Consider the following 12,902-nt stretch of genomic DNA (forward strand, 5'->3'; position numbering starts at 1 on the left):
TTCCTGCCACAAAGCAAAAATAAAACGGCTTAGGATTATAGGAAACAATTGGGAAAGGCCCGTGCTGTACAAAGCTAGGAAGATCAGGGCTCAGAGGTATTTTAATACTTTCCCAGAGATAACCATTCCTGGTTGACAGCATTTATATTATTTCCTGGATGTACAGTTCACCACAGAGGGATGAAGCAAAGGACCATGGGTGGTGGTGCTCTGTGAAAATACCTTTTATTTTTGTGCTGGCTATACGACTGTGATACTGATTTCTTTAGGAAACTGGCCAGCTAAGTGATCTGATTCTTTGTGTTAATGTTTGAACTTTTACAAAAATATTTGAAAAACTCTTTTTTTCTGTTTACTTACTGTTTGTGGTGAGCAAAAGGTTAAGAAGTATTTCCTGCACAATCAGGTTTACTCTATATGGTATCTCAAATAAATTTAGGAAAAAGGAAAGACTTTAGTGGGGAGGATTCGCTAATACAGTATTATGACCACCATAGACTGGTTAAGTGCCTTGGGTCCTGGTCTCAGCTCTGCACTAACTAGCTGTGTGAGACTCAGGTCAAGGCTCTTCCCCTTTTCAGGCCCTGTAAGAATGATGGGATTGGACTGGTCCCATCTCGCCCTTATAGTTTAGATCCTGTGTAGAGTGGGACTGATAAAGTCCTTTCGAGGTAAAGAAAGAACAGGCATAAGATCTGTTAGTGGGGCCGAATATTATTGCATTGGGAACTTAATGAGCTGTTACCATTAAAATGAAAAGCCCTTCTTCCCCTGCATGCTGCCCCCAAATGGCACCTGCTGCATTTGGAATTAACAGCACATGACTGCCAGAAATCTTGTCCGAGAATCATCATCTAACTCTTATAAATCAAATAGCAGATAAGTGGTTCCATAGATGTCTCTGTGAGTTCATTTGCCTGGTTTCATATCATAGTAGTAAAACTATTTAATAGACTGTTTACAGAAGGGAATATTTAAACATAAAGTCAAAGAAGAGTTACAACTGGGGAATTTTTTAGAAAAAGTGACTGTGATGTTTGTTCAAGAAAATGTGGTTGCTTGAAATCTGTTTTGAATTTCCAATAGAAACAAGAAGTGTAGATGGAGCTACAGTTGAATAAGAAGTATGTGGCAAAGGTCTGTACAAAGAGTGAAAACACTGTCTGCTTGTGCCTGGGGCCTGAGGTGAACATTGGAGCCTTGCAGATAGTAACACCAGTCACTCTAGAATTAACACAGTGGATTTTTTCGAATGTCTCGTCAAAATGATCACCTTCCCAGGAATATAACAGCCCTGTGATATAAGCAGAAAAGAGGAAGAATGAAATAAAGTCTGGAAAAGTAGCCACACTCGTCAGCCTCCATGTATCTTTCTTTTCAGATTCCTGCCTTTTGCTGTTTTATTTTCTCATTATTGAATAAGTCCTTAGATAACTATTTTTGCTCTTGTGTATTATTCCCATGAGTATTTCTTTCTTTTTTTTTTTTTTTTTTGTAGCTCATGTAATTAAGGATTTACACTGAGCTTCAAAATAGTACCTCTGCCAGTGTCTTGATGGGTCCAGCTCCCCCGGCTGGTCTCCACTGGCTCTGTCGTCTGTTCTGACTGGCATTTGGTTGTGACCGGCCTTTCACAGGCATCAGTTTAGTCTCTGAGAAGCCATCAGCATAACACAATCAAGTCCAAAATGTGTAATTAGTAAATCAACTAAGTACAGCTCTTGGAAACAGGCATATTTGTACCATTGATTTTTGGTCAGAAAAATTGTAAATAACCCTACTGTTCTAAAAACACGTGGAACAGCCAGCTCCATTGGTAAATTTTAACTCAGTGCAATGGACAAGTGCTAGGCTTCCCAGTGTTGAAAATAACCATAAATATTTTAATGCGTATTCAATAACAAGTGCTTTCTGTGGATCATCTTGAGCAATTTTGTTTCTAAAGGGGTAGCACAAGGTAGATGCTCAATATGATTTGATCAATTATGTGTTAAAGATTTTTGACTAGTCCTAACCAGAATTTGTTTAGCATGTGAAACAGTCATCTAGAAAAAAAAATAGGATCTTTGCCTTCATAGATCATTAACATAGCATCCTGTTTTCTCCCTCCATTCATCATTTATCCATCCATGAAAGCACAGGATGCTGCAGTGAGTGAGTCAGCCATGAGCAATGCAGGCAGCTCCATTCACTCAATGAACGTTACTGAGCCCCTGCTGTGTGCTAGGTGCTAGAACTAGAACATATACCTAAGCCACTTTTGTCGATTTGTGTTTTGTAGAAACCCCACTTGCAGAGCCAGACTAAGCAAAAGCCTTTAACTCCATGGCTAGGAAGCTTATTTATTTGTCCCTTAGACCACTGGATCCAGAAAGTAGGTCATATAGTAATATTTAGTCATTAACTTACCTGTAAGATCAAATAGAAACCTTGTGAAGGAGTTTATATTTAATGATATTTAAGCTTTGGAAGAAAACTGGCAGTAGAGCTTGCTGCGGGGACCATACTATGGACAGGTGCCTTCAGGGTGCTAACGAGAGTGAGGTATATATTAATTACCTTTGTACATTTGATGCTGGCTCCCTTCCTGTAAGAAGTTTTAATCAGTAAGACAGGAAGTGTCTTCTCCACCATGATGCAAAGATGTGGACAAGAGGATTTTTCAGGCTTTGTGTTTGTCTGGCAAAGCCTCTTAAAGTAGTTGTAGAAAACAGTAGGTCTGTTGTTGAAAGAGCTGAGTTTAGGCAGAGAAAACTGGGAAAAGCAGAAGAATCAACAACAGAGACCACAAAGGGATGAGAGAGCAAGGAGAAACGTGAAGGGCAGAGGCAGCCCTGGTGTCTACGGGGCAGGAGCTGCATTCTGCATTCCTCCCTCCCCTCTCTTCTTCCCTCCATTCATTCTTTAAAAAGATATTTACAGGATAGTTACTATGTGCTAGTCACTGTTAGGTACTTGGAATACATTGGGACATATAACAGATATAGTCCCTGCTCTCAAATAACTTAGTCATCTTAAACGTGAGACAGATGTTAAACAAATAAATGCATAATTACAAATTGTTGTAAATGTTGTGAAGGCAAAGAACAAGGTGAATAACAGGGAGGGGGTTTAATTTGGATGGGAAGGTAGGGTCTGACCTGAAGCATGAAGGAGGTAGTCAGGTGAGAATAATGGAATGACAAGGGAATGGCACATGTGAAGGCCCTCAGAAAAGCAGGTCCAATCTAGGACTGCAGCCTGGTGAGCCAGTAGCACATGCTTAGGTGAGAGGGTCACTGGGGCTGCATGACAAAGGGCTTGGTAAGCAGCAGTAGAGATTTTGGATTCTTTCTGAAGGGCACTGGGACCCATTAAAGGGTCTTTAAATAGGGACTGTGCACCTTCTGACTTGTAAAAGCTGTTTGTGACCACTGTGGAATGGTTCCTCTGCTGTGTTGAGGTGTTAAATTGTGTGCCAGGTGCTAGAACAGCAGGCCATCTTGAATTCCAGGGTTGGGAGAGTCAGGCAGTGAGCCTGCTGCTTGATGCCAAGTGGCCTGTCCTGCCTGGCCCCAGGCCTGTGAGCATCCATCACTCTTTTCCTCCCCAACCCAGGGCGTTCTCATCTGCTGGGCTCCCAGGCTGCCTGGATCCCTGCATGGCAGCAGCACATCCTGTTCCCAGTTGTCTTTGGGAGCAGATGAGTCCTCTGCCCTCTGGGGTCTGGGCTTCCATTTTAAAGCATTAATTTAATCACCAGTCTATCTTTAGAGCTGAGGGTAGGGGAAAGAAAATGATTTCATCAGCTGTGAACATGTGAAGGGAATCTTAGCTGTCAGGCGATCCAGTACCTGTGGCTGTCCATTGCGAATGACCAGAGGGCCTGGGGAAAGGCTGAATGTGACATTTCTTTGAATTGCCTTATTTACATCCTGAAGCCTCAATAAAAGGTGATTTGGGAGATGTGCGGCCCCTGATTCTCTCATAACTGTAAGGGTGGTTCTGTGATGACCCAGGTGCTCATGGGGTAGGATTAATTTAGCATTCTGGTGGCAGCCTGTGTTTACTGGCTTTACTTTCATTTCAGGGAAATATCGAGCATCAGATGAAGAAAAAATTAATCCACCTCCTTACTTAACTTGTGAGAGTTTCCCTCATGCTGTGGACCACATTCTGCAGCACCTATTGTGAAGCAATGTGTGCATCTGAAGCAACTTGAAACGCAGCTTCTTATTGTCTGGAATGAATCCCTTACCAACTCAGTGCCAGCATCGGTAGACACCAGTCAGTGCTGATCGCTTTTTAACCCTCTTTTGTTGTGCATTAATTAGAAAGAAAGGTATTGAATTGCGGCCAGCCAGTAAGCCTTGCTAATCTCTTTTATTTTGTAACTGAAGATGAGACCCAAAGAAAGGGAAAGCTGAGATTTTGTGCCATTCCTTTTAAAATATTCATCAGGTTAGGCAGGGCTGTGGGGGAAAAGCTACCACAGGGAAGAGTGTTCTCTGCTATCTCCTCACTGGAAAACAGGGAGGGGGGATTTCAGACTGTGAAAAGTTGATGGTGGTTTTTAAATTATAAAGTAATGTATTAAAAGGTGCATTAGGCTGTAGTTCTAATATTGAGTTCAGCTGTGAAATCCATCAGATGTGCCAAATGGAGAAGACGGAAAGCAACAAAGTGAATTGTCCTTTAGCCCAAGTGATACAGTGAATTTGCTTTAACAGATGTTGAAAACTAAATTTTCTACTGTATTCCCAGCACGGGTGACTTCTTTTTCTCTTCATTAGCCAGAGATGACTAATTTAAATTTAGAACCAGATTTTAATTTAAATTAATATTTCCATTAATAACATATTCATTGCAGATACCTATTATACTGTGTAACAGTTGTTTTGGAAATTTTATGTAAAATTAAAACTATCAGTATTTTACAGATGTTTTAATTAGACATTGTTATTAACAGGAACAGTGCAGAAACTAGAATCAAGCCTTATATTATCTTATAGACCATGCATTTTTGAAGTTAGTGTCCACTAGGGTCCTATTAACTGTACATTTGCAAGATTTCATTATTTTTGCCTCTGCCACTATGGGAAAAATTTTTTAGAAGCTATTGGGACAGATTCAAGCTTTTATGCACTTGGTTGCTACAGCTGTAAAATGAAATCTCGTCTTGTAGCATGGATTATTCTTCTCATGTTAAACCCACCAAAATGAAGAGGACTAAATAGGTAATGATTTTCCTAGTGCATTTGCATACTGTGATAATCCTGGGTCTTGCAATAGTTTTACAGGGCTCTTGAGCATTGAATTATTAGGATGTAATTGTACATCATTGTAGTGTTCACCTTATTGAAGCTCACTCTGATGTTAATGAGCTTCAGGTTTTGATGCTTGTTTAGAGATCAGCAGTCTTGGATGGGAGGGAACAAAGCTAAATAAATGTTAGTTTGGTGAGCACTGTGTTTTTGTTTTTGCAAATGCCTCATCTTAGTACTTATATATCCCAGAGTGCAAAAGGCAGATGTGATATGACTACCACCCCAAATCAGAAGGATGAGCGGAGTGGCTAAGAGCATACTCTGGATCCTGGTAACACAAAATTAGCTCTCTGGCCTTGGGCAAGTCACCTCACCTCTCATGCTTTCTTTCCTTATCTATAAAATGGGGATAATGATAATGCCCACCACATAGGGTTGGTGTGAGCATTACGTGCATGAACTGTATATTAAGTACTTAGAATATCACTGGGCAAATGGTAAGTGCTGTGCGTTTGTGATGATAATGATGATGAAGCAGGACTCTCCACATTTAACAATCTGAAAAAGGTTGGTAGAATTTATCTTTACATTTATCTCAGTGGAGAAAGTCTTCCTAAGGATTAAAGAAAGGATATTCTGTACTACATTTAGACTTCCTCAGAGCAAAGCTGCACAGAGAGAGCTCAGCCTGTGGGTAGAGAGCTCTGCGTGGTGCCTGGTGGGTGGGCTGCCTTCAATTTTGCCCTGTTGCTTGGGCACCTGGGTCAGTGATACCTTGGCCCAAGCATTATCAAGTGTTTGCTAGTTGCTGTGCTGCCCTGATTATGGTGGGAAATAAGCATATTAAGAAAAACATTTTGCCTCAAGGATCCTTTCCAGTTGAAGAGCTAAGGAAAAGAATACACATTACTCAAGAACACTAAAAGATCCAACTCGGCGTTCCCGTCCTCTGATGTCGTACCTGACTTCAGGATGGGGCAAGGTGTTCCCCCTTCATGTCCGTGTGGCACTTTAAGAGTGCACTTATGTCTTCACATGCTCTTCTCCCCACTAGACAGGGCTGCATCTCTTTTTAAAATTTTAATTTTGCTACCCAGTTAAATTTGAGTTTCATCGTTCTTTCCTATATCTGCTGCAACACAGGTAAGCACTCAAATGGGTACTGAACCAATAAAAACGAAATATCATAGGAATGTAATGCTAGAAAGCATAGCTTTGAGTGGGCAGGAGAAAATGTTCATTTTAGACTTGTCTTAAAGTTGCCCGTAGGGGAGGCCCCATTAAATAAACACTTGGAAGTAATGGGTCAGATGCTCCCGAGACAGGTTAGAGCTAAAGCCAAGAAGGGAGCATCATTGATGGGTCAGGAAGTGGAGAGGGTAAAAGTCTCCTGAGCGTGATGGACTCAGCTGGGAGAAATGGCTTGTCTCCGTTCCTCCATTCCACTTTATCCCTGTGAGCCCTGAAAATCTTAGTTTGAGATCTTTAACAAGCATTATATAGGACTTGCTAACTGACTGGCCCACAGTAAGGTTCATGAGAATAACTAAAAATCTTATTTATAAACATTCCAATCCATGTTAGTCTCAGCTGGTTAGTCTGCCTTGGGCCTCATGGAGGAAGTTTAGTAACTGAAGTTTCTTAGGCTTCATTTTCTGGCTGTCCCATTTAAAGGGCTATCTGGTATTAATTTCAAGGATGGTATTTGCATCAGTTTTATTATAATCCTGTCCTGGGCCAGAAAAGGGACCATGTGACACCTTGGGACTGGAAAAGTTATTAGAAAACATCCATTGTCAGGAGTTGAGTGTCCCACATCTGCTGTGAGCCAGGAGTGTGGAGCAGGGCAGAGCTCCAGTCCAGGGGAGACAGATTCAACCCCCTCCACCCACACCTCCAGAGTCAGCCACAGGTTACAGTAGCTCTGCCTACCATACGTTCTGCATCTGTGAGAGCTAATTGAAATGGCTAGGAAAGGAAAAGGAGGATAGCCTACCTCATTCTAAGTGACAATTCCATCAAACTTTACCTTTAGCCATGATGTCAGAAATTCCCATGGAATGATAATATGTCACTTCACACATAATCCCATGTTTTAGAACTTACAGTAGTGTGTTGGACAGGGAAGTTAAAACCACCTACACTGATGGTGTTCAATTGGTTTTTGGATCAATGTGTGTTCATGTAGGATAAAACTGAAGTCCTTAGGCACCTATAATAGAGAATTTTTTAAATGACACTAACCTATTGCATTAAAACACTGCCTCGAGCAGTAGAATCCTTTGTCATGTTAGCAGTTGTTTGCAGAGGGCTGTGTTTGCATTATCATGTTTATTTGACATAAGTCACAAAAGCTTTCTTCAGCCTAAATGCACAAGGCTTTTGGTGACTTCTGTATTATACCAGCCATCAAGGCCTCCTGTCCCAAATCATGTTGCTATCTTTAAGGAGCAGTAAGGAGGGTGCCAAAGTACCAGAAATCATTTGTTTCAAACAGTTTGAATGCTTTTTCCAGTGCTTTTCTTTATGTCATACACAGCTCAACTCCTGTTTGTTTCACTAGCTGATCTTCCTGAAAAAATCAGATATTTAATGTTCTCTGTGAGTAAAGCATAAGGGAGATGGAGAGAATACAGCTGTGGCTCCTAAGATGCGTGTCTTTTATTTGGGAAATTAACACATATAAAAATGTATAGCAATACCAAGGACTCTGACACATTCAGAATGGTTGTGTAAGTCCTCTAAGATCATGAGCAGTGAGCAAAATGCATGGGAGTAGTAGTCACAGACAGTGCTCAGATAGCCTTTGGCCTACGCCAATTTAAATAATGTTTCATTCAGTGGCAGTAAAAAAAAGTACTCCAGGCATGGAGCTTACATTTGGAGGGAGCAAACAAATGATGAAACACGTGCATTTTTACACAGCTACCTAATACAATGGGAGATTGGTGAATGATGAAGAAGAAGGTCAACAGGAATGCGGTTGCTTTAGGTAAGTATGGTCTGCCAAGGAAGGCTTTTAAAGGTGAGTGGGAGCAGGCCGTGGGAATTCTACAGGCATATGGTTAACCTTGATTGCCAACATCTGAACACCAGGAGATTCTAATGCAAATCAACTACTGGGTTTTCTAGGAAGATGGGAAGAACTGGCTATGTTAGATCCAAATTTCCATGTCCAATTGGAGCAGAGTCATTACTGTGTCAGAGAGTCCCTGGCCCTTTCTAGCTCACCACCGTCTCCACCTCTGCTTTGCCTAAAATCCATCTTACTCCTCATTTGCCACTACATTCCATGTTTCTGTTGGTCTTTGGGCTGTGACCTCTGCTTCGGAAGAAAATACATTAAACTTTCCTCCAACAGCTATCAGGCCAATCTCCTATGTAAACTTAGATATATACTTCTAATCTACTTTAAAAAAATAATCATAGAGACTCAACGTAGTAGGTTAGTCATATGTGTTGGTCTCTTTTTCTCAAAGCCACACCAAAATAAGAGTAAAAGGAATAAAATGTAAACCCACAGGGTCAGCCCACAAGAGAAGGTAGAGGAGGCATCAGTGGATGAAAAGGTACAATAATCTGAAAGGTGGAAACTGATGGGAATGTTGATAGCCAAAATCAGTGCAAAGAAAATACAGCCAAAATTCATCCTGTAGAACAACTTCAAAGACTCAAGGCTTGCAGACAGCAGGTAGGGAGGAAGTGAGGTACAAGACAGGATTGAAAGTGAGGAATTGGTTAAAAGTTGGAGCCTCAGGAAACTTCTCCACCCTGAGCAGTCAGATGCCAACCCCTAGCCAAGACAGGAGAATGGAAATTTTCCATTATTCTTTGGAAAAATGGAACCATGGAAATTAAGGCCATGGGAACAGTGGGCATGGTGGTGGGCCAGGATGAGATGCAGGGCTGGAAATGGATTAGGTACAAATTGCTTATTCTGCCATGGTCTTCTGCTCCCCTTTCCCTTAGAACACCAGGACCAGAGCAGGTGGGAAGGGAGTGGAAAGTTTATCTGGTATGTTTGGCCATTTGGAAAAGAATATTGATGGGTACCTAACAGGTCCGAGAATGTGTCGCCAAGAAAACAAAAGATACTTAGAAAATTAAGCAAATAGAAAAATGAGGCAGTTGTTAATTCTAGGAAAGACAAAACTCAACAAGAAAGCAAATGTAATTCTAATTCACTAGCTGGCTCTGCAGTTAACAATGTACAGTTCTATTAAAAATATTGATTATTGAGTTAACCTAAAATCATAATAGAACTTTTGGGATGATGGAGACAGATATGTATACATGGTAAGGAAAGGGCAGAGAGATGAGAGAGCTACACTTCATTTCATCCAAAGCAGGAATAAATGTATAAAACATCAATAAGAAGCCACTGAAGTAAAGGTGTGACAGAAAAACATCCACATGCCAAAGTATTTGAAGACAAATTTTCTTAGGAAAAAGGAGGACTGAATATGTGACTGAATAGAGGTGGAAGTGTTAAAAACATGGACTAGGTGATATTTAAAGGGAATGGAGGATGTGGAGATGCAGCAGGCACACAGGCTGCATATGGGGTTTTGGAAGTGGAAGAAGGTTAAGTGTATTTGCTGTGAGGGATGGCAGGACTGCACTTATCCTGAATGAATTCAGGAACGGGCAGTAAGCAGAAAGGACCTAAATGTATTGTCACAAAGCATGCTATCCAGAGGAGTATTTCCCCTGCCCCTTTACCCAGTCACTTTTGGGTACACATACAGCACCAACTTTCCCACTGCAGCAAATTCGCAACAGCAGTCGAGATTTTATAAAATTAGAAATGATAGTAGTGGCCACAAGCAAATGGACTGGCAGCTACAAGAAATGTCAACTGATGGCCTGACAAGAAGAACCCCCCAAAATCACAAAGTAGACATTGGAACTTAGGCCTTACGTCAGTCTTGGGCCATTCAAAGTAGAGTCCTCTGTATCAGTGGTCCCCAGGCTTTTTGGCACCAGGGACTGGTTTCGTGGAAGACAGTTTTTCCACGGACTGGGCCTGGATGGGGGGCGGGGGATGGATGCTTTTGGGATGAAACTGTTTCATCTCAGATCATCAGGCATTACTTAGATTCTCATAAGGAGTGCATAACCTAGATCCCTCGCACGCACAGTTCACAATGGAGTTCACGCTCCTATGAGAATCTAATGCTGTCACTGATCTGACAAGAGGTGGAGCTCGGGCAGTAATGCTCACCTGCCTCTTTGCTGTGTAACCCAGTTCTAACAAGCCACGGATGGGTACTACGGGTCCATGGCCCAGGGGCTGGGGACTCTGTATGCTCTGTATCACTGGTGCTGCATGGTGTAGTGCCTGATGCTTATGAAGAAGTTTAAGCATGTACTGAGATGAAATCTTTTTTATTTTCAATTTGTTAAATAAGGTATATTTTCAATTTGACATTTTCCATGAAATGATGTTTAAAGAGGCATTTGAGAATAATCTCAAAATAATCGATATCCCAAAAAATGCTTTGGTTTTGTTTAAAAGGGTAAAATCCTTTGGGATACTTAGCTATCCAAAGTGTCTCTTTCTGGAGGTTCTTCCTCTCGAAGAGTCTGTCTGCAGGGATGATGAAGACAAGGCAAGGAAGAGAAAAGAAGGTGATTTCCCATAGGTAAGTTCTAGTGGGGGAAAAGAAGTGGCATTACTTAGTGGAAGCCTTCAAAATTTATCAAGGGTTGAAAGTAGATGCCTCGGATTGTGGGTTTCTGAGAGAGATGCTTCTAGTTGTTTATAACCCCTTAAGGAGAGGGGGAAGAGCCTAAGAGCAGGGAAGACTTGGGACGAATGTTCTCGAAGCTCAGGTGCCCCATCCTAAGCTTTGGATCTGATGAGAAGCTGCGGCAATGGAAAGAGAAGGGCAGAGCACACCGGATGTGAGGTGTGAAGAGTGAAAAGATGTTATTGGGGGCCAGAACCCAAAACAGTCAGACTGGCAGCTGATGGTGATAGTGTGCTAGTCACCCCAGCTATTAGCTCTAGGATCAGAATGCTCAGTGACATTTCTGAGTGAGGCTTAGTTTGGGAGGGGTTTGCTGCTGACAAAGCTGGATGGAGTCAGAATTAGGGGGAGCTGATGAGATTCAGAATATTGTCCAGATTGAGAAACAGACTGCATTGCCTTCCCTTCTTCCGTCCTCCTTCACCCTGGGACTGTCAGCTGGGCAGTGCCTGTCAAGCTTAGCTTCTACTTGGCTGCCCCAACTCAGGATCATCCTGTGCGTGGCCAACAGAACTTTTCTAAGTACATCTTTTTCTTCAAAAGTTTACAAATGAGTAACATTACAGAAAATTGTTCATTAAAATTTTATGGAGTCCAATTGTCAGAAAAATCTCCATTGTATGACCTAATAGCACATATATGTATACAACTGAAACCCTCAATATTTTGCTGACATCAATAATGGTAAGTTAATAAATATATCTCAGCTATCCAAAACAATACAGTGGCTCAAGTTAATCCATTCTTCAAGAATAATTTTCTCTTTTCCATTCCATTTTGTTCTTCTCCCACGGACACTAATAAACTAGGAGGTCTTTGTGGTTGCCTTTGTGGCCAGGTCAGGGTAAATGTGGTTTCAAACAGACTCGAACTCTTTTTGCCAGGCTGAGTATCTCTGAGCCAGATTCTTTGCGGAGGGCTTGGTGTGAGTTAGCACATCCAGAAAGTCGGCAGTGGTTACTGTATCCAACTGGATCCCGGGTAAGTCGCTGCTTTCTAGGATAAGAACACAACAGTAACAGCACAACAATCGACCTCTTGGTGATCAATGCCCTTGAAACGCTAATAGACCTTCTTTCAAAATAATGCATAATGCAGCATTCTTAATTGTTAATGCAGCAAAAGGCAAGACTAAAGAGGGCTGGGGAAAAATTCTTTAATATGCAACTGAGCCCCTAAGGCCCAGACAAAAAAATGTGACCTAAATGTATTGTTACCAGGTATTATTTAATATTTATATAGTGCCTCAAATGGATCCAGCCCAACATCAGAGTGTGCCAGATAAATAAAAGCCTGCGCCCTAAGGAGTTTATCATCTGCAAGCAAAGTCGATCTGAATCAGAACACCCACGGAGGAATGAGTTGAGTGAGGGATGATTTGACCAAAAAACGCGTTGCAAGTGTAAAGTAGCACCAAGAGCAGGCGCCAGGCTCCATCTGCTGGTGAGAGGGATTTTTACACAAATTTCCCAGAACACCTTCACGGTGATCCAACCCATACCTGACTGGTGATTTTCAAGTGCATCAAAGATCTTCCTCACGGGCCGCATGGCTGCTTCCCTGCAGACGAGCTTAATGTCGGAGCCCGAGTAGCCCTCAGTCTCCTGAAACAGCCAAAAAACCAGCCATTGGTCAGTGGGCAGAATGCTCCTGGCCATTACGTTGTTATAGGCAGGACCCAGTATCAGAAGCCCTGTGTAGATTCTGTATCTGTCACCCATGAATACCCTAAAAAGATTCCCAGATAAACAGTGCTTGAGGAAGAGACCCTGCTAGCATGTTGGGATAACCTAAGCAGCTGGGCTAGAATAGCTTTCTAACACCATCGAAATATGCTGTAAGATGCCAGTGAAGGACCAGAACACCCAAGTTAGCCTATCAGGGCCCCTGTGCTCAAATCCAA

General features: G+C 41.9%; 2 protein-coding genes and 1 long non-coding RNA gene across 8 annotated transcripts in view; 2 read left to right on the plus strand and 1 right to left on the minus strand.

Moving 5' to 3' along the window:
- HDHD2 (haloacid dehalogenase like hydrolase domain containing 2) overlaps positions 1 to 5,442 on the plus strand; it is a 47,888-nt gene extending 42,446 nt beyond the window's left edge. For 2 of the 3 annotated variants that reach the window (XM_058438390.1, XM_058438387.1), the window contains exon 7: positions 4,070 to 5,442. In XM_058438390.1, coding sequence (XP_058294373.1) covers positions 4,070 to 4,173 — 104 coding nt within the window. In that variant the 3' untranslated portion in view covers positions 4,174 to 5,442. Of the gene's footprint in view, positions 1 to 1,086; positions 1,374 to 4,069 lie in introns of those variants that run through there. The other variant, XM_058438389.1, reaches the window with a different exon arrangement.
- A 5,176-nt stretch (positions 5,443 to 10,618) lies between these two features.
- Positions 10,619 to 12,902, minus strand: part of KATNAL2 (katanin catalytic subunit A1 like 2) — a 132,767-nt gene continuing 130,483 nt past the window's right edge. For all 3 annotated transcript variants that reach the window (XM_032152389.2, XM_032152388.2, XM_058438385.1), the window contains 2 exons: positions 12,501 to 12,603; positions 10,619 to 11,995 (listed from right to left, as the gene is read on the minus strand). In XM_032152389.2, coding sequence (XP_032008280.1) covers positions 11,856 to 11,995; positions 12,501 to 12,603 — 243 coding nt within the window. In that variant the 3' untranslated portion in view covers positions 10,619 to 11,855. The remainder of the gene's footprint in view (positions 11,996 to 12,500; positions 12,604 to 12,902) is intronic.
- LOC116468572 (uncharacterized) overlaps positions 11,911 to 12,902 on the plus strand; it is a 57,316-nt gene continuing 56,324 nt past the window's right edge. For both annotated transcript variants that reach the window (XR_009213475.1, XR_009213476.1), the window contains exon 1: positions 11,911 to 12,442. This is a non-coding gene — a long non-coding RNA (uncharacterized LOC116468572). The remainder of the gene's footprint in view (positions 12,443 to 12,902) is intronic.

The sequence above is a fragment of the Hylobates moloch genome, unplaced genomic scaffold (assembly GCF_009828535.3).
Source record: "Hylobates moloch isolate HMO894 unplaced genomic scaffold, HMol_V3 SCAFFOLD_5, whole genome shotgun sequence".
In the NCBI taxonomy this organism is placed as follows: domain Eukaryota; kingdom Metazoa; phylum Chordata; class Mammalia; order Primates; family Hylobatidae; genus Hylobates; species Hylobates moloch.